At 42.8% G+C, this 26,628-nt stretch overlaps 1 protein-coding gene across 2 annotated transcripts in view; it reads left to right on the top strand.

Moving 5' to 3' along the window:
- Positions 1–11,282: 11,282 nt before the first annotated feature.
- ELAVL4 (ELAV like RNA binding protein 4) overlaps positions 11,283–26,628 on the top strand; it is a gene marked incomplete at both ends in the record, with an annotated part of 61,340 nt that continues 45,994 nt past the window's right edge. For both annotated transcript variants that reach the window (XM_084290902.1, XM_084290901.1), the window contains one exon: positions 11,283–11,399. In XM_084290902.1, the coding sequence (XP_084147028.1) occupies positions 11,283–11,399 (117 nt within the window). The remainder of the gene's footprint in view (positions 11,400–26,628) is intronic.

Raw genomic sequence — 26,628 nt, 5'->3', positions numbered from 1 at the left:
TTCTTCATGATTGATTTCTTCCACTTGGTTCCTTTCATTTTCTTCACTGACTAGTAGTTTTGTCACTTCGGGGATTTCATGCACTATTTCCAACACAGTTGACTTTATGTGAACTGTTGTGCTCCATATTTCTATGCGATGTATAGCTAAAGAGTCTTTGCATCTTGTTGAAGTTTGTCTTTATTTTTATCTTCAGTTAGGCTTGCTATAAAACAAAAATACACCTGCTGCTTTCTTATGGGTAATACATAAGTGGTGGGTTTTCTAACCTTTCCAGTAAGCTTGTTCATGGTGTATCCTTTCTGTATGTACTTTTGATTAAGAAAGCATAACTGCAAATTTCCTGTAGTGAGTGTTTTTACACCTCAATTCATGCACTTTGCCATCCTTGATAGCCTCTAGTCGCAGTAACCACGTGAAGCTACATTTGGCTAAGCTGTTGCTCACTGCTTAAGCAGAATTCCAATCCTCCATGGTATATAAAAATGGTTATCACTTAGTAGAACTGCTTCCATTGGAGAGGCTTTCTAGGTCAAAAGAGATGGCCTGGCACCCTGGGGGCAAGGAAGACTTGCCCACCTCAGTGCATATTGCCCACTAAGACTTTCAAACCTTGCCCTCCTGGGAGGGTTCTCCTACCTAAAGCCCACCACTGCTGCAGGCCAAGCTGTAGGTTACAGAAGACTTACTTTACTCCTCGTGCTTGCTGTTTTGTGGAAGTATTAACACCTGCAGTTAATCTGCTTCAGCTTGTTAAGGGATATGATGAGTGGTTGGCTGTTGCAGTTGCAGAGGAATGATGTTTAATGAAAAAGGGATGACTCAAAATGAACTTGTAGAAAAAAAGTCTTGGGACATGTGTTTCATGTGCTGCTGGGATGTGTCCTTGCTGTTCTGAAGTCCCTGGGATCCATATACACTTGCTGGAAAGGTTACTCCTGCAGTAGTTGTGTGAGGGGTCCAAGTCCTGAATAGGACTTGGATGTGGGAAGGGGGAACCTACAGGAAAGCCCACTGCAGTTTGCAGTGGCTTGTTGAAGCTGACAGGTGTGTGGTACAGAGGAAGGAGCAAGAAGATCAAAAGCAGCAAGTGCTGTTTGTCATGCGATTCCATGTCATGCTGGGTGCTTTCCAGTCCATCAGCTAACTTACAGTGGCTGTGAATGTCAGGAGGCTTATTCCACATGATCTGTGAAGCCTCTCTTTTTTTCCCAGTAAGTCAGAGCCTTGTGATGCCTTCACACTCACAGGACATCCAAATTTCCCACCTCGCCAGTGGGACCTTAGAGAAAGAGAAGCTGCTGCTCCACATTCCCCACATCTGGCAGTGAGACTGGAGGGGTGCGAAACTTTCTTGCTAGCCCAGACGTATTCCTCTGGCGGAGGAAGGAAAGAAATGGGTGCCAGACTTCTCTCCTCTTGTCCTCTGCTGGTATGTGGGGGAAGATATTAAGGTCAGCCCCAGGCTCTGTGTGCTGTGACAGCGTAGGTTGTTCCCTTTACACAGATGGTCTAGCTAATGAGAGTACATTGCTGAGTAGAGTTCTGAATCAGGGTTATTAGCACCCAGAACTAGCTACCCTTTATGAAACCACACAGTTGAAAGAAATCCCTGTAATACCAGGATGCTGTGTGCAGCACAGGCACTTCTTGGATCTGTGTGCCTGTCTTCCTCTTGCTGATCTGACCCTACAGATGTTTACAGGGATGTCGAAGCCCACCCTGTCCTCCTGGAAAGTGCACTGTCAGTACAATGTAGGTGTGTGGGTTTGTGTCCTTCCCATCCATTCTCTCAAACAGAGTGGTCTCCTCACAGACTGAGAGGTGGGAGTTTGCCTTTCCTGCCCTGGCCTGGAGCTTAAATGCTCCTGGTGCAGGTGGAGGCTGCAGGTGAGGCCTGTTGGGGCAGGTGAGGCCAGGGAGCTCCCTCACAGCATGACCTGAGGCTTCCCTGCTTGCTTGTCTCTGAACCTAATGCTGTGCCCTGCAGACTGTTCTCTTGGAAACCTGTTTGAAACTTTGCCAGGCTGTGTTGTGTATTTAGCATCAAACGATGCTTTTGGGATCCTCCTGTGGTACGGGACTGTCATCAGCTGACGTGCTTTGTTCTCCTCTCCGTTAACCTGTCAGCCCTGCTGCTCAGTGGCCGCACTCTAGCAGAATGGTTAAGCTGAGCTTATGGACAGGAGAGGGAAGTGCTGATGGACAAATTAGGTACACCAGAGCATCTGGCCTGTCCATCTTAATATGAACCTTACAAGCAGTCTCTTGTGTAGAAACTGAAGTTTTCATGGGTTTTAAAATAGCTGCGTAAAGTGAAGCTTTTACTAAGTTTGGTGTTGGTTTTTAAAACTATTTCCCTCAGTTTTAAGGAAGCATTTGGAGCAAGATATTAATGCTCACTTCTGTGTTTTTTCCTCCAACATTGATTTTTAGTATCTATTCTTATTTTGGTTTGCATAGTTGGTGTGACTGTATGTCAGATGTCTTTCCTTCATTCATTACTTAAAAGCTTGGGAAACATGTAATACTGTCTTGTTCTGTCAGATTTTTTAAATAAATTGCTGTTATGATTTTATGATATAATGGAAAGGTTGGCCCTGCTTTCCACATGGAGCAGTGAGTGATGGGATTCAGGCCATTCCTTGCTTCAGGAAATTCTGCATCTGTCAGCAACATGTGCAGAAGTGCAGTCTTGTCATGGGTCTTCTTGTAGCTCCTAGTGTCATGGGCACAGGCTATGCATGTGAAGTATCTGAAGTCATGATCTCATCCCAGAAGAAGAGGAAAAGAGGTTTGGTGTGCTTAATGTAATCTGTGTGCCGAGGAAACACTGCCACATTCTGCACTGGTGGCATTGAAGACTGTGCCCTAGCATATGGTAGATGAAAAGTGACAAAGGCAGGAATAAATAAAGCCATGTCATCATCCACCAGCCTGGGATGCTCTCCTCACCAGCTGAAGTGGGTGGCTTCCTGCACAGATGACAGCACCTAAATAATTGGCCTCGTTTTCAGTGTTGAGCACCTTTGGTCATCAGCAATGTCAGTGGGGGTTACTGGTTAATGGTTTCATTTGTGCCTTAAATTCAAATAGTGCTGTTAACCTGAAAGGTCAGAAGCTGAGATCTCTGCTAACAAACCGTACTGTTTTATGGTGGGCATATGGATTTGCTACCTGATATTTTAACAGAAAGGAAAAGATCATCCAGACAATAGAAAAGGAAGGAGAGAATCAAGGGTAAGAGAAAATAGTTGCATGCTCTAAGGCTTTTTTTAAGGACTCAACAGTTGAAACTTTAAAATCTTATGCAGCATCACTGCATTTGTTAGTTTTGCCTCTATTTACGGAAACAGGACCTTTGCAACAGCAGAAAAAAAATCCAGTCTCTTCATTAACACAGTTTAACAACGTAAATACATTCTTTTGGTCACTCATGCTCTTTTTAATTAAGTGTTTTTTTTTACATGATACCTACTTCTGTTGGCACTAGGGCTATGGAAAATGGTAAAAAATAGAGGTCTGTTAGCTTATTGGGTGAGTTTAAAGTTCCTTCATTGTTCGATGTCAGAAGAACAATTAAGTTTTATCTGAGCAGAGCAGGGTGTCCCTAGATGCAGGTTACAACGCATCCAGTGATACTATTAAAAGAAAGATTGTTTGTTGTTGCATTGGGGAATCCTTATAAAACATCAGGAAAACTGCCTGGAAGAATATAAATGTGTTCAAGCAATGGAATGAAATACTCTTAAACTGCGGGGTGATGGCCTGTAGCTGGATAGATTTTGAGTAGCTGTTTTGATATGATTGTTGCTTTTCTCAACAGTTATAAATTGTATGTGCTGGAACTTTGTTGTTGGGCTTCTGCTGCTTGGAGTGCTGGAATTGGCTTTGAGTCATGGTCCAGAGTCGAAGCTTTTCTTATTAGGAAGCATCTAGTTTGGAGTTCATGAAACAAACCTCAATGAAGATTGCTAAGTGTTGGGCTCTTTTATTTTGTGTGCTTCCAGAGATGGGCTTGTACAAGTGTGGACCAACACAGCCTTGCACAATTGGCTTTGTTCAGCTGATACAGGTGCTGTTAATGCAGGTGCTTCCTAATCCCGTGTCTGGTTCCCTGGGCTGTCTGAAACTTGCTTCACATTCCTTGCGGCTTGTACTTAAAAACTGCTGTGCTGAATTGCACCAAATATTGTGGTGGCATTGGTGTGACCAGAGAGAGGCTCTGGCTGAGCAAGGCTCCCCTGATAGTCCCTGGAGACTGTCTTGATGCATTGCTGGTGAGGTCCAGAGCATGATAACCTAAGATGCCTAGAGCAGGGTGGGTGAAGAGTGCCTTGAAAGTGAGACCATTTGTCGTAATTGCCTGTATGAGGAGGTTTAGAGAGAAGAGCCCAGCTGTGGACCTGCATTGTTAGGTGAGGTCAGTCCTTCTGCAGTACCCCAGGGCTGCTGATCAGAACATAAACCAGCCCTTGTGCTAACCTGACAGCTTCTGCAGCTCAGCCCCATGGATCCCTGGAAATCCAAGCACACTATGGATTGCTTGGGAATTGTGATCCAAGCCTTCTTATTAGTAAACTAAGCCTTAAGACAAGTTCTTATAGCCGTAAATGAATTTCAAATAGGTTTCTGTTAAGTGTATGTTAAAATACCCATTGTTCATGTGCCTTGGTTTAAAGAAAGCTGAAAATGACCTGCTAAGATATGTCTGATGTTGTAAAAAGTAGTGTAATGAAGATCATAAATGCACTTGGAAACTTGTAGGAGTTGGATAGGAAAGACTGAAGGCTTTTTGACAGGTAAGAGTCATCCAGATCCCAAGACGTGAGCTCCATAAACTGTAGAGAGCAAGAAGAGCCCCGTGTGATTTTTTTTTCTTGTAGATGCTTTCCTCTGGCCCCTTCCTGTTTGTATGTCAGTGCGGAGAGTTCAGAGTCATCCTTGGTCCTTTCTGCAGTTCTGTGCCTGCTTTGTTTTTTCCACCTTTTCCCCCCTCTGTACTTCACTGTCTTAGTTCTTGTTACTGTTATAAAACTGTCACTTCTGGAATCCAGATTATACAATAAAAAGATGAGTCATGTTCATAAGGGAGCTATTTATTCCTGAGTTTTGGTTTTGGGGTGCACTTGAAGCAATTTATTTAACCCTTAACTTTTTATCATAAAATGAAAGGTGTAGAATAAAATGGGTTAGTTGAGAAGCTTCCTGCAGAGACGCTTGCAAGTACAAGAATAAGCTCCGGGACATGAGGAGGGCTTGATTTATGTAGCTGAGCCACTTAAAACTTTTTTTCTCCTTTTAAGCACCTTGTGTTTGGGTAGGATGGTGATTACTGCTAGGTACATGATGGGTCTGACCCAGGTGAGACTGAGATTTTTGAATGTGAAGTTGTAAGGCTTGTTTACATTCTGCCTACTGTTATTAAAATAGTCTATAAGTGCCAGCTGTTCTAACGAGAAGTAATTGGGACAATTAATAGCTCTTGACACTTTTTATTGTCTTTATTCTCTTTTGTATCTTCCCTGGCTCTGCATCCTTCCTGTGTAATTGCGAGTTGCAGGAGACGTAACCCTTCTGTATGCTGCTTGTCAGGCTCCTTTGATTCCCGCTGCACCTCTTCTCTGATCCGTTCTCCTACCAGCCACCTCGCGTTCTTCCCCAGATCTTCTTCTGATCGCTGTCTCAAAGCTTGGAAACATCACCTCATTAATCCCCCTTTCAGCTTCTTAGCTTTGTTCTTGCTATTGATATTATTTGGCCTGAGTGCGAGGCATATAGAGCACCATTACAGATGAGTTTAAGCTAGATCCATCAACTTTTCTAAAATTAGGCAATACTGGCTGAAGGACCTTATTCACATTTTTATGAGGGTTTTTGTGCTCACACAGACGCATTAAAAATGGCTGAACTCATGTAAATCTCCATGGTAAGTCTAGACTTCTACAGTGTCTAGGTCCTTTCATTATTTACAAGTAAATACATTTTAAAAATGCAGTCATAAATCTTTGAAAACTTCTTCATTTGTGCTCAGTAGAAACTTTGCTAACTGTATTACGCAAAATTGGCAGCACATAGAAATGTTTTAACTCTCTCCGTAGGTAGGGTTGGATCCTGCTTATAGCAATCGCAAAGCAAGCTGCAGAATTCATGATGTCTGCTATTGAATCCAAGTTCTAATATCTCTAAATTTAAAAGGAGGAAAGCAAAATCAGGGGACCAAAAGTATTGAAATGTGTATTCCTGAGACTAAAGTAACCAGGGATTGGGGGGATAAGAATTAGTTGCATCTCTCAGTGCTGCATGAACCTAGCATATCGGCTGCATCTCACTTCCCAGTTTTGCAGTGCTGACTGGTTCTCCAAAATGTATTGAATTTTGGCCAGAGAAGATGAGCAATGTGACCGAGGGATGCAGTGTGTTGGCTGGGAGCTGGAGCAGAGCGCAGGGCTGGGGCTGGCTGTGGGGCACTGGCCACCTTTTCAGGTGGCTCAGGTGCTCACCCTCATGGGAAGGCTTTGCTGGCATGGCAGGTGCTTTTATGTGAGGAGTAGACTCTTTTTCCTCTTGCCTTTCTCCTCTTCCTACTAGGTAGGCCAAGTATTTCTACAAATTCTCCGGTTTGTTTGTTGTCCCCTTTCTTGGCATTGCCTGCTCGGTTCCCCTTAGTGACCCCTCCTTGCTTTTCCCTGTAAGATTTTACATGTCAGGAGCATGTAGGACCAGGGGGGTTGTTAACAGCATCTCTTTCTTGCACAACTACTCGAGGAGCTTTTCTAGGTTATCACCAATTTCCTAGATCTGTGTGTGCTTATTCACTGCCATGCATGCACGTCCATATCAGTGTGGGTGCCCAGTTTCCAGCTTTGAATGTGAGATATCTCATATCAGTGAGACTTCTCTCCTGATCAGAGCTACTCATCTACATCTACTCATTTGGTTACCTCTGTGCTCTGCTGTGCCCTTGAGAGCTTTGTTCCAGTCTCCCAGCATTTGAACATAAGTATCCACAGTGGGATTTGCAAATACACACATCTTTGGAAAATTGGTGTGTGATACTTAGAGCAGCTATGCAGCATTCAAATTACACATCTCATAAGGCATGAAAAAGAAAGTGGGCAAGCAATGTTAAATAGCATATTTGTACAAAAGCAGCTGAATTGTGACTTCTGTGGGAACAGGGACTGCTTGCCTAAGTTTTGTGTATCAGAATTCCTCATTTAGTTGGTCTTACATGTATGTAGGAAAGTTTTTTTTGTTCTTTTTGTGTTTTTCTTTTTTTTTTGCTGCTTGTGTCTTTACTTCCAGCATCTTTGAGGAGCTAGATCTCGGCTACTCCTGGATTTTTTCTTTCTGGGCACAGATCAAAAAGGTGACAGGCTTGCCAGGTAGATTCATGATGTATTTAATCTCACCAGCATCAGGAGGAATCTCAGCACAGCTGGTACTACATTGCATCAGCCCAGGGCTTGTGCAGCTTGTCAGTGGGTCCATGACAGGCAGAACGGGAGGCAGGGATGGGTTTCTGCTTTCCCGAGAGGTTCTTCAAATGAAAGAAATAAATAAGCTCCAAACCACATTGGTCATCCTTTTTCATCTATCGCCTCAAAATGTGCACTATTTCAACTGTGGATCTCTAAACTTTTTGTGGGTAGTGTTTGATTGTGACTAGCATTTTATGTTTATCATAGAGAAACCTTAAATTTAACTCTTCTCTCTCAAATATGTGAATTTACTAACCTCAAAGAGCAGTTGCCCAGAGAAAATTGCACTGTCATGCAACATTAGTCTTGATCACACACTCCTGCTTCATTTCCATGGGGCAGCTGGTAAGGTGTCTTATTTCGGTGGTAGTTCTTTAAATTGTTCAGTAGCTAAATAAGCTGATTTTGTTTGTTTATACAGCAGATATTAAGCTGTTCAAATAAGGAGGAGGCTGTGTATGTGTGAGTACGCTGCTCAGTGATCACTGTTCCTCTGTCCCTGGTCCATCCCACCTCCTGCACACATGCCATAGAGAATGGCAATCTGATGTGTTGGACTGATTTTTTTTCCTGTTCTGAAGTCTGACTCCGGGCCAAATTGTCCATTGCATCTCAGCCAAGCTTTTTCCACCTGAGTTAGGGCTTTGAACATCCCAGAATTGCGTGCTTAGCTTCATATTTCCCTGTGATTTTTGTGGATGGCTTCAAAATAGTTTCCCTGTATGTTTGTAAGGGGCTTGCACCCTGATAAACTCCCTCTGTGTTCTGTTGTTCTTTTTTAGCTAGACCTCATGCAGTGAGGTTTCCAGTGGTGTATGCGGTGGATGAGATTTTAAATTACTATGAGATCTGCTGATGAAAATGCTACGTGTGAGCTCAGTGTTGTTAAAGATAGTGTTGATGTGATATCTTGAACTGGAGACTGTTTCTGCAGAGGTTCTTGAATTACTGCATAGGGCAAACCCTAGTGCTTGGATCGTGTAATGTCCTTTCCTAGCCTGTTGTTTTCTATTAAATCACTTGATCGCTTAAATCCACCTCCTATTCTCCCATGCGTCTCCTTTGTTCCTCATCTACCTGCACCTTCCCATCTGTCGAACAACAAAATATTCTTTGATCAGAATAAAATATGAACTTTATGATAGAAATGTCTGAGGACAGAATAAACGTAGTCCTAGGTATAAATGTTTAGCCTTCTTCCAGAGTGGGAAATGAGAAGATGGAAAATGCCAGCTTGTGGTTCACAGGCAGCAGCACTTAAATGGTTTGCTATAATCATATTAGGATAGAATTAAACTGAATTCTTTATTTTGTACTGCAGTGAAATAGGACTGTTACTGATCATTTTCTCCTCCCTCTTGCTTTGATGATTAGTGTGGAAACTTGAGCAGCAAAAATTACAGGAGTTCTGCAGCAGTGCACGGAGGAACTGGTGTGAAAGAGTCGGAGTTGGAGTTTTGTGCCCTTGCACATGAGAGCTCTGGTGCTTTCCTAATAGACTGAAAATGAGACTACTGCTGCTTTATAAGAGGTCTGTTCCAGCCACATTGCTCTACAGCTTGGCAGATGGTGGCATGTGAATGGTTTCATATTGATTGGATGGATTTGCCTCGGGGTAAGAGGAGTGTGGGGCTTTAAAGATGCACTTCTAGCTTTTTTTCTTTTTGTTTAGGGGGGGGGAAATGTATATTTATAAAACACTTCTCTCAAAATCAGAGGAGTATGTGGTAATCAAAGCACTGAAGTTACCTGGAAATAAAAAGTCCTTAAATAGATTATCACAAAGACCAGAAAGCCAAGAGTACTTATTTACTAAATGATTACGCTTTTACATTAGAAGAAAGTGACACTTTTAATTAGTGTTCAAGGCATATGGTGAATGAGAAAATAAGCTTATTTCATGCAAACAGAAATCGATGCAAATAACCTTTCTCCTTGTATAAAAAGGGATGACTTGAAACTCAATACATATTCAAGAAGGTTAAGTCATTACTGCATCACTTTAATATTAGTTAAAGGCCAACAAAGAAAATCACTACTCTGCATATACTTACTCAGCAAGGATTGCTATATATGAAAGAATTAACTTGATGGTACTTTGTAGGGGAAAAATCCAAAGAAGCCCTTGTCTGTATCATGCTTTCATTCTTTAACCTCAGTAAATAACCTCTTGGGTTCTGCCTTAGCACAGGTAGTTGCCAGAGATCTTGTAATTCTCATAGCGATCTATCCTGGCTCATGAAGACGCTTGATTATCTTGGCTCGTTGTTCCTTCTCACACCTCTGGTTTATGTTCTAATCTTGTAAGTGTTGTTTCTAAATCATTTGGTATGAAATGACTCTTTAAATGTTTGTATGGCACCTAGCACAAAGGATCCCAATCTCATTCAAGCCTCTGGGTGTTGCTGTAGAGCATTGGGTGAGTTTATATATAAATATTTTATAGTAATAGAAGTATTCCTTGAGGTATTTGGCCTTAAAGAGGGGAGGAGGACAAAAAAAGTGCTTGCAGATGTGGGAATGGGGGGAGTTTGATAAATCAGGAGGCTTATGCACTGTTGAAAAGTGTATCCTTCCCATGTATTTGTCTTGTGCTTTGATGCGTGCAACAGTGATTTCATAAGTGAATTTAAGCCAAAATACGTCATAGCAGTATCTTATCAAGTTGTCTTCAAATTTGCTTGAAGGTATAGCTCGTATTTTCTAACAGACTCTCCCCACATGTGAATTACTTGTATGCTGAATTTTGTGTTTTTGTGAAACAACAGTGTCATGCTGAACTTGATGCTAATTTTGTTTCTTCTGCAGTACAGACCATTCCAATGGGTGTGTTTCCCTTTTAATTTCATTTTGTTCTCGGAACTGATTGGATTTTACCATTTAGTTCATTTTTGCTGAATGAATTGCTCCTGCACAAATGTTAAGGTCCCTTTAAAAAAATCAATGGTAAAAGTTGAAGTGCTTTCATTTTTTTCTTTTTATTTGGGCTTCTTTCTGGGAAGGAAAGACCACAGAAGAGTGCAAAATATATACGTTTTTTTTTCCCTGCTTGATAAGCATGTGGTGGTGGGGGGGGGGTGTTACGCTGTATATCACAACCTAAAGCTATTCCAAGAAAAATCTTTAAGATGGTTACTTGAATCTGTGTACACTGCCCACCTGGTGGTTATGGAGTGAACTGTTACTTTAAAGAATAGTTTAAACAACAGCCATGTTTGGGGCAGGCTAATCTTGCAAAGAGAGCAGTACATATAACAGGAGTCTACTGTGTGATAAGGGGAAAATTCAGCTCACTGACTAGATGTTTTAATGTGCGAACTCTAGGGAAATAACATATTGACTATTCTGTTGTGCGCAAGAAAATTGAAGAACCCTTTGCAGACAGAGGGCTTGCAAAGGATTCTTTCTGTTTCTCTTAACCAAAATCTGTGGCAAGATGTTTGAAATCAGCAGGACGCTTAATGCTGCTTTGTTAAATAATGAGGTAATATTTTGTCACTTTTTCTGGGCAGCATCTGTTTTTTCTCCTTTTTCATATGTTTATGAAGGATTCAGTTTAATCTTCTGAAAGTAAGAGATTAAAAAAATCATTCTTCAATTTATCATTTTTCTTTTCCTTTTGATGCTTTTGGAGAATTGGGTTGTCTTTTATTTGCGGTTTCAATCGGCTGCTGTTGCCTAGGACATTATGCCACGTAAGGCTTCTAAACTGCACAGAGTAGGTAGTTATTAACGCTGAATTGGCTTCTGGTATAGTCCATCTGGGCTCTGTATGAGAGAGCTTGCTAGCGGCTACTGATGCTAAGATACCCGCAACCTTTGGGATGTATGCGTGGTGGAGAGGGGCTCAGTGATATGAGATCACTTCTTTTAAGGGAAACTGTCATTAATGAGTCAAGAAACTGCTCATTTATGGTAAGGAGAGGGAGGGGGGGCTGGGAAACAACCCTGGGATTTCATTTTGATATTGGATTAGCTGTTTAAGACAAGTTTCTTTTTTTTGTGGGGATGGAAGATAGCGTTTTAAAATACGCTTTGCTGAGGGGCTTGCTGGCTGATTCTGGAGAGGCTGTATTGAGAATTTGATGCTTTACAAATATGTCACAACTGTGATGCTGTGGTCAGGCACTTACCCTGAAAGATAAATGGTACTATTGGAAACACGAGAATAAGGTTGACTTTTTCAACAATAGGATTCTGCCTTTGTCTTTACAGAGGGAGGCCTCTGAGGATGTTTGAGCGTTTGTTTTAGTGTTCCTTGGAAAGCCTGCATGTGTGGGGTGCTTTTTGGGAAAGTGGTCAGTGTGCAGAGTACCTGGATTTATAGAGTGATGAAATAGCTGGTTTTTGAGGAGAGCAGTTTGCAATTATTGTTTCAGAAAAATGGCTGAATCTTTTGATATGCATAACAAATTTATAGCAACAAAGTAGGCTGAAGTTGGAAAGACTTGAAAAAAAAAAAAAAAATTCTGGGTTCCTTCTTCGATGTTTGTAATCCAGAAAGAGACCGGGTTTAAAAAAATTTGCATTACAAATTTAACTTTAATATTCGATGTATATTTGCACGTGAATGAATGGTAATATGCTAGCTCTGTAGCGTTTCAATGCTGGTGTGTTCAGCCTAATAGGTCACTTAAATATTTGAGTTAGGAAATCTGTCTTCCAAACTAGTTTAATCTTTGCTAGTTTTTGCTAAGCTACAAATGTGCTCAAAAAGACGTATGGTAAGAGAAATTCTCTGCAGCCCTTTTACATTGTTCATATTTTAATTGAATTCAATGCTCGTTCCACAAATAGGTTGTATGATGTCTTTTAAATGCGATTTTCTCCTGGCTTGGTCTGTTTGTAGCTGGATTTTATAACCTTACTATATTTCATACGTTTTATTGGTGTGTTTAGTCTGTGTGTTTGAGCGTGTCTGTGGCTGAAAGAAATTTAAAATGTACAGAATGTCAGTTCTGAGCTGAACGGTTCTGAGGGCATATTTGTATGTTTGAAAAAAAATAAAACTTCAAGAACTGCAATTATTTGATTACATATTTTCACAAGTGTTTAAGTGGGCTTGGTTTGTAAGTGGGTTTTCTTTCTCTAGCAAACAGAGCTCGGTGGGATTGTAACATGGCCCATCCTAGCTTCCTCAGCTTCTAGCTCCCAGGCTTAAAACCGCTTGCAGTAATACTGAATTTTTAAGAACCGTCTCAGGCTGTGTGGAGACGGACACCCGAGCGATGAAATTAAACGTTTCCTCCGTGCTGGCAGCGCGGTACGGGCGGCTGTAGTGGAGGTGAACGTGAAGGCACGGTCAGTTGTGACACGGGGGGTGCCGTGCCCGTGACTTTGGCCAGTGGGTGCCTGAGGAGAGCAACTCCGGCTCGGGGAGGGGAAGGAGCGGACGGGTGGCGGTGTGCGGGATCGGCGAGCAGCCCGGAGAGGGCTGCGGGACCGCAGCCGGGGGCCGAAGTTGTTGCACTTTGTCCGCGGCAGCCGGCCGAGGGCGAGCCCGCATTGTTCGGCCGGGCGCCTTCTTTCCCCTCAGCCCGGGGGCGCGGTGCCGGGCGGGGTTGTGAGGTGCGGGCGGGCGAGAAGGCGCCGTTGGGGCGCCCTGGGCTGAGGGGCCGAGGCTGCCGGGCCGCTCCATGCCGCGGGCAGCGCCCACCCGCTCCGGGCGGGGCTGGCGGGGCCGGGCCGAGGATCGGCTCTCGGCTCCCTTCACGCGGGCCGGGAGCGGCTGAGGCGCGGGGCGCGGGCGCTTGTGGCGCGGGGGGTCAGGGAAACCATGGGCGCTGTCAATCTGGCGGCGGCCGCTTTCAATAGCACCTGATGTTGCGGCGCCTCCCCGCGCGGCGGCGGCCAATGAGCGCGCGGGCGCCGCTGACAGATGGTGCCATAAAGGGGCGCGGCGCGGGGCCGCCGGCAGGCAGCGCCAGCAGCGGGAGCGCGGCCCTGGCCGTCCCTGCCCGCCCGCTCCGCTCCGCGCAGCTCCGCGCCCGCTCCGCGCCCCCGCGCTCCGGCTCCGCTCGCGTCCTCGCGCCGCACACGCGCTGTGCGTGGTGGATCTCTAACAAACACCAATAAAAATCAGTTCCCTGAAACCTTAGCCAGTCTGTAGAAGAGTTGAAGCCTTTCAAGACCCAATATTTGCCATTAAGAATGGTTATGGTAGGTATTGGTAGATTTAAGCTCGATCGTAGCGGTTTGCTCTAGAGGTAGCTGTAGAGGCTAACATACAGATTTCCCCAGATCTGCATCATTCTCAGTCTGTGTTTTCACATGGGTTTGGCTTGCTGCTGCTGTGTTTGTACATGATCTCTCCCTTTTTTCCCCCCTCTCTCTCTCTCTCTCTCTCTCTCCTCTCCTCTCTCCCCCTCCCTCCCTTTCATATTTAATGTGTGCGTGTCCTTTAATAAAGGATGTACTCGGTCGTTTTAAGGTAATTGTGGCTTCTCCCAGAATAAAGAGAAAAGCTCGTTTCTGATGCGAGGCTGGTATGTGGCTAACCGAAATGCAGAAGGAAGAAGAGGCTTTTTTTTTTTTTTTATAAGGGGCGGGGGGGGGAGTTAATTTCCACATTGACATTTTGGAGATACAAATGCGGAGCAAAATCCTTGGGAGGGGGGGAGGAGAAGAAAAGGGGGGGGGGAAGCCTCAAGATTGGTAATTTTCTTTTGGTGGACTGCGCAATAGGTATGGTAATTTTAAAAGCGAGTGATTTATATGAGCTTCAGTAAATGCTGCATATTGTATTTCAAAGAGTTTCCTGTCATGACCTCATAAAAAGAGGAGGAGGCTTGTGTGTGTTGCAGCGCCTAGTATATGTCGATTTTGTTGCATCGCTGGGCAGCCGCGCTGTAAGAAGGAATGTCAGCTTTTACATAACGCTCTCTTTGCTTCCGACTCGGTGAGGGGCTGTGAGGGTCCATCTTGGTGAGCACAGATGGAGTGGAATGGCTTGAAGATGGTAAGTGAGCGCGGCCGGCCGGCTCGGGGGCTCCTTTGTCCGGGGTGGCGGCGGTGGCGGCGGTGGGGCTCGAACCGCCTCGGCCCCGCCGCGCTGCGCTCGCCGCCCGCGGGGGATGCGCGGCCGCGGAGCGAGGAGGAGGCAGGGAGGGAGCGAGCGATGGCACCGGCCGGGCCCCTCCGCCACCGCCACCATCATCACCGCTGCCACCGCCACCACCGCTCCTGCGGGGCCCCGGCCGGCGGCGGGCGCGGACCCGGCGGTGAGGCGCAGGTAGCGCGGGGGGCTTTGTGGAAAGAATGGAGGGGTGTGTGTGTGGGGGGGGGGGAAGCAAGGAGGATGGGGGGGCTTTTTTTTGTTGTTGTGGATTTTTTTTTCGTGATTTTTTTTTTTCATCCTCAGTATGCCGGGAAGGAGCCCGGAGGCATTTCTGTGAAAATAGTATTTCTATTTTTAGAGCGCTCCGACCCGCTCGCTTCGCTCTTTTGTGCTCGTCTTTTCCCCCCCCCCCACCCACCCGCGGAGCGTGCGCGCAAAATGGGCACGGGCAGGGCAGGGGCAGCGGCGGGGGGCAGGGGCAGCACCGAGCGGGGATGGGGGGGGAGAGGCGGGGGGCACCGCCCGCACGATGCCCCCCACCCCTCCCCGGTCCCCCCCCCCCGCCCCGGGTACCCGGTGTGAGCGGGGAACAAAGCGGCGGCCTTCTCCCATTCTTACAGGATTGTCTTTGTCTCGCTGCTTGTTGTGATGGGTGTAAAACAAATAAGATTAGACTGAGCAGCCGAACTGAAAGCGATAGCTGGGAGGAAAAGCCAATGAAAGGTTGCCGGGGAAACGAGCATAGGGGAAGCTGAGTGGGGGAGCAGGTGGCAATCATGTGGGAATACTGCAAACAGTGTAAAAAAAAAAAAAATCTAAGAAAAAAAAAAGCAGGGGCTACCTCGATTATCTTTGCTGTTCTTTGTGGCAGTCACAACTTTAATTATTCTTTATAAATAGGTGTTAATTACATTTCTGGCTCAGGCTTACAGTGATTTCTAGAAATCTGTTTTTAAGCATCTGTTCTTTCTCTGCGAAAGAGGGGTATCTTTTTTTCCCTCTTCTTTTTTTTCCCCCTTCCCTGCTGTGAAATTGTACGTGCAAAAAATGGCAAGGAATCCTGTGAGGCAGTATAAAAAAAAAAAATGTAAATTATATTGAATGAAGTTGACAGAGGTATAATAGTGAACTCCCACAGCTGATAGCTTCTGCAAATCATTTCTTAGAATTTTCCAGCAAATGTCCCTATGAGAACAGTAGGTAGAATGAATTTACCCTAAGCAGTGATTTTGTGTTAAGTGATATTGGTATTTTTACAAAATCAGATGGTTATATGGCAGAATAATCAGTTCAGGGGAGTTCACCATATCCTACGGTTTATGTGCTGAGCGGAATTTACGAAAATAACGAGATTATTCTCCTCTTCGTCTCCAGCCCCACCTTTAGCCACCGTCTATTCTCCATCTGCTGTAGCAATACCCACTTTCAATGGCAGGCTCCTTGTGGCAACTTTACTTCTTAAACTGCAGCCGAATATTTCGCTAATTGTGCTGGTCTTTCATTGTGGTGGCGAACAATGTGAAATTGCAGAAGTGCATCTTTAAGGGAGGCTATTGGTGCTCAAGTGTTAAAAAGCGTAGTAGACTAGTAAGTGATAGACGGTAGCGTAAAAGATATAAAAATGTGGTTGCCCAGAAAATGCTCATCTATCACACATCAGGAGGCACGAGAGAAGCAAAGCAGGAATACAGAACACGCCTTTCTTTCTGTCTTCACGTTTCCAGATATTTTTTCACTTTTTTTTCCTTTCTCTCATGCATGATTACTCCGAATGCAAATCGGAGCAGGGATGTTAGTGCTGGGTTTAAATAGGAATGAAAAGAAAAAAACCCCTTCTAATTTGCTTTGTTTTATGTATAGTTTCTGCTGCAATCCTGCCTGTAAAGAAGTAGCTGAATGGCCCTCTGAAAACTGCTCTGCTTGACAATGTAAAGGGGAGAAAAATCTTCAGGGTGTGTGTGCAAGTGTGAAATTGTGTGCTTTATATCTGTGCACATGCACAGGCTATATTCTGATATGTGTAACAGTTGTACGTGAGAGTGCAAATGATTTTCTTCCATTTGAAACAGAGGTACTGTGTTCTAAATCTGCTAACTTAGTCATGACAATAAATAAGGGTGCCTTTTATTATACACAGCTGCATTGTTTGCCTTAAGAGTCATCAGCTAGTAGTTACATTTTCATTTTCTGTTCAATTTGGTATTTTTACAAAGATTTAAAAATAATGTAATCCTTGTTTTATGGCGCACGTGTTCCTGCCCCGATCTTCCTCTTTTCTTTGTTTTAAGAAGATATTAATGAATACAGCCTGCCTGTACATGGTGACATTCTCTTCTTGCATGTAAGAGATCGCATTGTAGAGCCTCCTATAGAAAAAAAATAGCCATTAAGTTGGTGAAATTAATAGCTAGATAGCTTGGAATACCAAACAAAGATTAAAACAAAACTGTTTTCTTTTTAGATAAAAAGGTAGAGGAAGTGTAGCTGTCCTTAGACAGGGTATATTTTAAATATTGTTGTCTTGGTGAACAACTAGTCAGGATGAAATTTACAATTAGACATCGATGCAATGTGAATCCCAGTTTAAAATCCTGTCTCCATGTACTTTGCTGATCAAGTTCCCATGTTAGATACAGAGATGCCTCTCCACTGTTGACTGGCTTGGTTGCCTCCTTTGCTTTCTTTTATTAATTTTGCCTTTTTTGAGCTCTCTGAAAGTGAGCCTGAGCTGTTGTGACAAAGGATGGTTACACTGAATTAGAAGGGGTATATTTAAAAATCCCATTTGAATGGGTTTGGAATAGTCTTCCTCATCTTTATTTGGTCCTGTTAAATATTTTGACTCTACTGAAAGAAAAATCCAAATGGATCAACCTTACATATATTTAATGCATTGTTTTTTATTATCTTCTAGGTTACAGTGATTTTTTTCTTTAATTATCTTTTCATCAACCTTTCTAGTTGGTATGCTGCAAATGTATTAATTAAATGCAGGTTATTTTGTGTGTAATTGTCATAGTGTTGGTACATAACCTAGAGCCACTCTACACCCAAAGGTTTTTCAAAAGAAATAGTCTGCTCGTGTCCCATGTTCTGGCAGGGGAATTTGTTGTTTTCTGTGGGAACTTGCACTTTCAAAATATTTCAGCAAGAACCCCAGGCAAGAAATGGGCAGTGGCAGAGAGGATATTAGAGCAGGGAGGGAGAGAGATGCTGATAACTTGACAAATCCACTTGTCTGTTTTGGCAATCTGCGTCCACTAGACAACTAATTTACATGCCTGGACACATTAAAATGTACATTTGTTTGTCTGTGGGACAGCTGACTGGATACACTTGGATGCACTGGCAAATACTGCATTGCAGTATTTTTTTTTCAATGTCATTGGGGTTTGGGGGGAGAAGTGGGCGCAAACAGCCTTTTTGCAAGTGAGACTATGATAAAAAGCATGGCACCTCTGTAACCGATGGGCCAGATTTTGCAAAATTTGCTAATCCGTGGTGGGAAGTCACCCCTCCCCCATTGCACTCCTCTCTCCCTCGTTCTTTCTGTTCTTCTTTCCGAGCAGGATGGAAGAAGAGATGAGTGTGCATGGATTTTGTGTGTGTGTTCATGCATGTGCATCTTTCTCTCGCATCTGAGCGGATGCTAAAGAAAACACTGGGATTGGGATGAGAATGGAAAGGGCACTCCCGTAAGGTAATACTCCTCAATTGTGCGTGTGAATGTCCGGTTACCGAAAGCGTAGGACTTCTGAGTAACTCAGACAGCAGGACACATTTTTCCTTTTCCAGAGAATTTTGTGAAGAGTAGGGTTACGTGTCAATTCAACAAGTAAAATAGATTTAACTGTAATAAAATCGGTATCTAATGCGGACTTAGCCTTTGCATTTAAGTACATTTAACCATTTGAGATAATGTAGAGTGAAGATGATGGAGAAATGGGCGTTCAGATCCTATTTGCTTGCTTGCTCTTTTTCTTTCCCTCAAATGATCCATCTTTACTTGTTAAAATACTGGAATATTTTGGGTACAGGGGGCTTTTGTAGGTCACTAGCTTTACAGCAAGAAGAAAGGAGGGAGAAAAGGTCTCAATGTGTCAGAGGCAGTAATTGTCTAAAATTAGCCATCTAGAAAAGGAAGGGAAGGCTTGGAGGAAAGAATGAGGCACAAATACGTGAAACTGCACTGTGCTAGTCAGGGAGATAATGAGTGATAAATTTGAACTGGTGCAGTGGTGTGATGCCCATTAATTTCTCAGAACCTTGACTTTGCAGGTTTGTTACTTACTTTGTTGTTCACACCTTTAATTATAACCAGTTTTGGATGATAGCTTGGGGCACTGAAGATGAGACCTTTCTGTTTGTTGTTTACTTATTTGAGTATTCAGACAATTTGCAATAGCGTTGGAACATCACTGTAAGAAATCAAATACTTTCAGATGAGATTATAATAAGAATGCAATTAATTTTTGCAACTACCTAACGCTGTCTTGTTGGTAGCAGTTACATTGCTTGCATGTATTCATTAAGAATTAGCTCAATAGCACTGGTGTTAGGTTTATCTTTATTTTCAGTAATGGTAATCCATGTTTTTCCTAACAGTTTTGGGTCTCCTAATGCATTATCGCTGCTTTAGGGCCCCATAAAGTAGAGAGAAGGAAGCTGAGCATCTTTATCTATTGTTCTACCCTTGATTGTGTCTTACGTGAGGACTTTCTCCTTCAGTGAAGAAAATCTGTAAAAGTCAGGAAATGCTGTGAACCAGCAACAAATCCTTAATTAAATGGGAAGTAAAAATAGAATATTAAGAGAAAACACTTAAGGGGAAAAAGATAGATGGCTAAACCTTTGTGTGTCCTTTCTGAAAATGGGTTAGTTGCACGATAAAATGCAAGCCTGGCTTTGACAATATTTAGAGTCGTGATGTATATAAGATGCTGTAGTACGCCTTTGTTGCTAAGGCACACGCAATTGCGTCAGCAATGCTGTTGTGATGGGAAATTATGCGTCCTTGAATTCTAAAAAATACTTTTCCTCAGGTTCATTTATTTTTCTTAATACTAAATTCATTTTTATTGCTATGAAATCTCTCATATGTTACAGTTGGTGTTTTTCCCAACGCGTGGATCGTGCGCCAGCATTTTTTAGGATGGGGGCTGTAGAGTGTTTGACTTCTGAGCATCCAGAAGTCTTGGAGGTAAAGGCAATGCGGTGTGTTTGTTTCAGAGCAGATGCGAATGAATACTGGAAGTTGCTCTGTAATTCAGTGCTTCAGGAAGGTTCTCTGCGTAACGGGTTTCTGCCCGCATCGGTGCCTTTTGGTGCTGGCAGAAGGCACTGGTGCCACTGGAGCCTTTCCAGTAGTGCCAGTCCTTTCTACCCCATTGCTCAGCCATGCACCTGGCTGAGCTGTTGAAGGGAAACCAATGGCTCCCTCTGGGTCTCGCGTCCTCAGGGACACTTGGTGAGGACATTGTCCTGTGTAGAGACCAAAAAAGATGGGAAGGTCACCGCACTGCGCCTGGGCCCCGTGCGCCAGCTTGTGATTGCGTGCATGCTCGGTTGGAGGAGCTGATGGCTCTTCTGTATTCACTCCCAGGTTGAGTGCTCCTTAAAAGCTTTTGTAGGTACATGAGGGATGAAGGAAGCTTGTCCTCTTTTATTTTTCCTTCCCTTATGAATCTTTCATAATTGCATACTTGAAAACTGGCAAAGACAACAATACTCAATTCATAATTTAAGCTGGATCTGACTCATCCTGTAGTGTTGTGTGCGGCTGCCCAATGAGGACGTGGAATTCCAGGAGCCGACTGTCACGTTATCTCTTGTGGTGCAGATGAGTACAGTTGCCAGAAGTCCATATTTTTCTACGGCTATTAAAAGCGAAACTGGTATTTGACTCAGAGTTATCATTAAGCTAAACTTTCTTGGAAATTTTCACATTGGGGATTTTCTGTTTAATAAACAGATTAATTTAAACTCTAAATGTGTGCTATGTGCTTATAGCGAGTAGGAAATGAACCTGTTCATAGCAGCTCAGGTTTGAGAGGTTCATGGTAAAAACCACACAGGCAAAATACTAATAGGTTTATTTGAGTTGAACACTGACTTGTGGGGAGGAGGCTGTGCCTGTTCTCCATCGTTTGGAGCTGGTGTGGTGTGGGCTCCATAGGCTTGAGCAGTTCTATGTTTGGTCATGCAAAATTCACCACTCCACAGAGTTAACCCATGTTTAAACTCCTACACCGTGGTGAAGTGTTAACGCGTTCTGTACTTGGGAGCAGATATTTGGGGATACCGAGTTCTTCACTCAATTGAAGAGTTTGTAAATGTGGTTGTTACCTGCTGTCCTTGTACTCACCTTCTGCTGGTATACCTGGAGCTTCAGATGGAGGTCGGTGCCTCTTTGCTTACAGTGTGCAGAAGAGCTGGTGGGCACAGACTCGCCCCTTTTATTTCTGCAGAGCAGAAGGCGCAGTCACGATGCCGTGGAAGTAATAATGCACATAAACAAATACTCCTTAAATAAAAATAGTTCCAATACCGCTCCCTGTATATCTTTGTTCCAAATGAAGTTACTGGCAGTAGATGAGTAGGGGGAAGTTGATTTTTAGCAGAAAGCGTGAACGCTGGAAATTCTTCCTAATGTGCGTGTGCCAGCTATTCTGTAGCAGTACTGCTGTTGATTTCCTTCCTGTAATAGCAGCTGTTCAGGGAATTAATCTCTTTACTCAATGCAGAGGGGTCCTGAAAAATGCAGTGCGCAACTGCTGTGGTGGTTGTGGCCATTTTTAGAGTGGCCACCGATGGAAGGTAGCGCCATGATCCAGCACAGTAGCATATTGTTCTTCAGCCTAACTGGGCCAGGACAAAATTACCATTTTCTCTATTTCGTGTGCTCTGTGAGAGATTCCGGAGTGCACTTCAGAATTTGACATTGTGTTTGATAATTTATAGAGCACAGTTTATATTTAACTGTAGACACACTAATCCAGGAAAAAGAGTAGTGTATTTTTAGAATCCTTTTTTATTGTCTCTGCTTGTCATTACCAAACTACTGAAAGAAGTGTTCATAAATGTAGATGCTCACTGGGATAGAAATTGAGTTTAATTTCCATGATTAGTCTTTGCTATATGCAAAAATCAAACATTATTTGTGTGATATGTGGTTATCGAGAAGCTTTACAGCCATTTTGGCAGGAGCCACTGTGTTCCCTTCCGAGGCTCCCACCCCAGAGCGGACTGTGGCACCTCAGCTGAATGCTCCAGCAACCAGAGATGCTTAGGTGATTCTTTTCTTTTTTTTTTTTTTTTTTGCTTTAATAATGACACAAGTAATGAAACAACCTTCTGTTGATTCTTTGAGCTCTTCTTTGAGGCAAAACACTGGACTGAATTCAGCTCTAAAGAAGCTTTAAGTCTGACTGGTGAATATTGGAAGGAAAAATTAGGCAACAGAAATAGCATTAGCATAGTTATTTTGATTTTTTTCTTTATTTTGAAGCACTTGAGTAACATGTACTGTGTTTGGGATATTAAGATGCTTCTGCCTAATAATCTTAACGCTGCTGCCATTTTTTAATGGTTACCTCTTGCCCTCTGAGCAAAATGTGTTGTATGGGGTTTGAGTTACTATTTCGTGGTGACTTGGGACCTGCCCTGCCCGTGAGCAGGGGCTAAGGCTGCTGGCAGGGAGTGTTAGCCTAACCACATCACAGTCAGGATTGCTAACCATGGGCCCATTCCTTTACTTTAGGAGGAGTTCTGAAATCTTTGAATGCGTTGGTGTCTAGGGTATACTTGTTTATTGGAGTAAGGATTTGGTGAACTTGAATATGAATTTATTTGGAAACTTCAGGAATTCAGGAAGAATTTTAGTACCAGGGATAAGGAAGATGTTTGGTTTGGCCTAGGGTATGTGTCTTTCTTATTTCAAACACTGTTTCTGTCTAGGATAAACCATCAGGATTGGTCTTTTAGCCTGACCTGTGACAGATGAGTATGTCCTTGATATTTTGTCCTTTATTGATGAATAATGCATAATTAAACTGTGGGTAATGGTCTTTGATCTCAGCATAGGTACTTTTCTGCATGAGATCTAATTCAAATAAATATTACTGATATTTGTCCCTTCCATACATTTAACATATTTTGTTTAAGCCATTGTGTAGATATTTGTGATACCATCAAAGTAAACACCTACCTCTGTATATTAGGTCATTCCTTATCACTCTTCCCCCAGAAATTTCTCAAATCCTCAACTTAATTTTTCTCTTCGTGACCCTTAAGATAGTGATGGACATACTACTTTGGAGTAATTCATTGTAACTTGCTCTACCAGAGCATGTTACAGAAGCAAGAATCCCTATTCTCATGAAGATGTTGTTCCCATCCTCAACATTAGTGTGGTACAGGGCTGTAGATTTGCAGGTGAATTGCAGAAAAGCTGTAAATTTCATCTTTATTGCTAGTCCAGTTCAGTTTAAGATCAGGAGAGGAAATAAGTTGTTACTTCGCAGTGAGCTAACACTACAGATGAAGGGGATGGAAATTCCTGTGTTCTGTTAAGTCCTATTTTAGGGTCTGTCTCAGACCTGCGAGCAGCAGTAACCATAGAGATGTTGTTGCCAGCAGTTGAGATGTACACATGTTGATTAGTGTTTCCTAATTGCATTTACCAGTGTGTCTTCATTAAGGTCCTGTTGAGGATGGAGCCTAAAATACCTTGGTTGTGGTGTGTGTCTTGTGAAGCTATGAATTGCTGCGTAATATAAGCACTTTTTTGTATGAAAAATGTATAGGCAACACTTAAAAAAAAAAAAAAAGTGTGTATATATGGCTTAGAAGCTGAAATCCTACTGCAGCAAACATTAAAGATTCTTAAATTACTTAAGGGCTTTTGAAAATTATAGCTTTTGTTTCTAGAACTTTGCTAGTAATAACAGCAGTGGGGGTTGGATGTTCCTGGGCTTCATGGAGAGCCTGCTTTGGCCTTGCTTTGCCTTGGCTTCTGGTAAGTAGACTTCTTTAGGTTTTTTAATCTTGATCCAGTAGCATGGTTGTACAGCATGGCTTGTAATACAGCTTTCACTGTCTAAACTTTCAGGTTGCGAATGATTCTAGATTATTTTCTTAAAGGGAAAAACAAAGTGGAATTGTGACAGGTCTACAGCAGCTGAAGACTTGCTGTCTGCTTATTACACTTACATATACGTACCCGTGGGAATCTGTGCATGAGTACACAGTATGACACACATATTCCCAGGTTGGTAATATAGTTCAGATATAGATTAGCAGTGTGCAACTCGGTAATATGGTCAGTAAACTAAAAAAAAAAAAGTAGGTGGTGATTAGGAAACAACTCCAAGCTGAAATAAAATCCAGAAAGTAAGAAAAAACATAGGAAGATTCTTAATTTACATTCCTTTTGCTTCAGTGTATTTTTAGGTTGTATCTCCTTCACACTGAAAAGCTGTTTCAGGTGTTTCTCTAGCATGCTATGTATTATTACTGTCTAGTATTGAGGTTTTTGAGAACCTCTCCAATCTTTCAGGGTTTGTCTCAAATACTTAATGTTTTGGGTTTTCTTATCACCCTGATAACACAGACATTTAAATACCATTTTTGTTTGTCCCTCTTGAAAAAGAGATGACTAGGCAGTCAGGGGGAGACCTCTTGCCTTTGTGGCATCTGTCTGATAAAATGCTGTCCATGGTGGAAAAAGATGCTTTCATCAAACTTTGGCTTGTAGCATCAATCAAAAAAACATGTCATCTTACTGTTGAGATTGGTTTTTGTTTTTCTTCAGACCCCTTTGGCCTTTGTATGCATCTTGAAAGAATTAAGTAGTAGCTTGTGACTGAAGTTTAAAAAACGTAGGAGGGAATAAGGAACAATACAGAACGATAAAATAGACTCGTGAAACTTTTGTTATGAGTGGTCTGACACAAATTTGGCAGAAATAAGATGATTGAAGAAGTAAATCTTCCTTCAGAAGGCAGAGCTGGACTGCATTGCCTTTGTTCTGGTTTCAGACACGTACAGGCCTTTGAGCAGAGGCCACCCTAGGGCCATGGTTGGGCAGGAGCCATTGGTGGCCCTGTCCTGGCACAGAAGTAGGACAGCTCCCTGCCACCACTCTTGTTCAGGTCCATGGTGTGGGGGGACAAGGAATCACAAGGGGTTTTGACCTGAGCTGATGGTGAGGTCTACCAAGTAGGCCAGGGATGCGTCCATTTTCTGCTGGGTGTTGTCTGTGACTCCTCTCTCCAAAGCTGCATGCCAGAGCTGCGGCTGAGTACTGCGAAATCAAGGCTGCATTCTCCTATATTTTCATATGTAAATCAAGTTTAATGACAGAAATGATTGCAAGCAAATTCCAGTGAAACCAGTCTAAATAAAGAAGCTTTGAGTGACAGGCTTACAAGAAGTTGGTTTGCCTTCGTGAAAGGACTTAACCTGGTGCAGGGGTAGTAGGCAACTTCTGTGACCATTGCCTGTTATCTTAGTTCTTTCATTTTACTTTCTCTTAGTGCTGATAGAATGGATTCCTTCAGTTGGAAGGGACCTATAAAGATGAAGTCCAACTGCCTGATCGCTTCAGGGCTGTTGAGCCCACTTAATGTAGACTTTCCTAGATGTTTGGACAACACTGAAGAATATAGCCAGACAGTACTGAGGTTTATGGGATGCGTGGCTTCTCCGTAGTCATCTCAATGAGTGAAGAAGCTGGAAACAGCAATGAAGCCTCATAGAAGTTCATAAAGAACAACAAATACTGTGAGTTGAGGTAATAAATATGATAAATCTGTAACAATACTGTGCTGCCCAAAAATCGCTGCACATGAAGTGCTCGCCCATACGTTGCTCTCCATTTCTATGTGTTTTCAGTAGGCTTGGGGAGGATCAAACAGCAGTACCCTAACTGGTGCTCCCCTCTCAATTTCTTAGCCTCAGAATACCTGCAGTGAGAGTAAGGGACCATACAAAGTATGTGACATGTTTACTGTCTCTTAGTGGTTATTGGACATGGAGTTCTGAGCATGGCTTCCTCTACTTGCATCTTAGCTATTGATGAAATGTTTAAGTTACTTTAGTGACATACCTCTTTTTCTTTAACCTAGTCCCTTCTGTCATTGAAAGCAAGTCTACAGTTGTTGATCCCATACTTCATTGGAACTTGAAACTTTTCAAGCTTCAAATAAATGTGATTTAGTGTATAATGCTGTTTTGCTTTTTCTGATATTGTGAGGGAAGGTGACTCTATGACTAGGTCAGGTTTGTGCATAGGCCGTTACACTCCTAGAGCTGTCACAGCTCATGATAGGACTTCAGTGGTCTGCTTTCCTCGGGTTTGTCTTCCTTTTGTTTTTTACCTTCTGCAAAAATTGAAATAAAAATAACAGGGTTTGCCTTTCTAGTTCTTATTGTGCTGCTGCAGTGGAAGTCCCTGGCCTGCCTACCCATTCCTATAGCATCCAGCATGACTTGATGCTGGCATCAGTTCTATCCTTCAGGCATTGCTGTGATAATAAGTAATATTGCCAGTGGAAGTGGACTTTACGTTCATTGTGCTGCAAATCGGAGACAAAATATTTTGCTTCAGCATATTTATGCAAAAGCATATAATGGATTAGATCAAGATAAAATTTAAAGAAAACAATTTTCTCATTTATTTGAACTGAAACTTTAAAATGAATGCATTTGTTCTCTATTTGGATCACTTGGATGCTCTGTACAATTATTGGAGCACCCAATGAATTTGAACTTGCTGAAAATGTTAAAACACTATTTCAACTTGAGTGTAGTGCACTCTGAAACAGATTTCTGTAAGGCTGTAGCCCTGCTGCCAGAGCTGGTGACTGCTCATTTTGAGCTGAGACTTTCAGCTATATCTATATTTAAGATATTTAATATGACTTCCCCTGGAAGGGAGGGAAAGATAGAGCATTTAAGAGTGTGTATGAGTGGGGAGTATGTCAAAATATGGAGGGTTTGATAACGATTCATTTCTGGGATATTGGATTTGCCTTCCGGCAGATTTGCTCAAAAGCTTCATTTTCCTTCTTTATTTCATGTTCATGA

Source organism: Netta rufina (assembly GCF_964035555.1).
Source record: "Netta rufina genome assembly, chromosome: 8".
NCBI classification, from domain to species: domain Eukaryota; kingdom Metazoa; phylum Chordata; class Aves; order Anseriformes; family Anatidae; genus Netta; species Netta rufina.
Note: the sequence above shows the minus strand (reverse complement) of the source record. Positions and strands in the feature narration are given on the sequence as shown.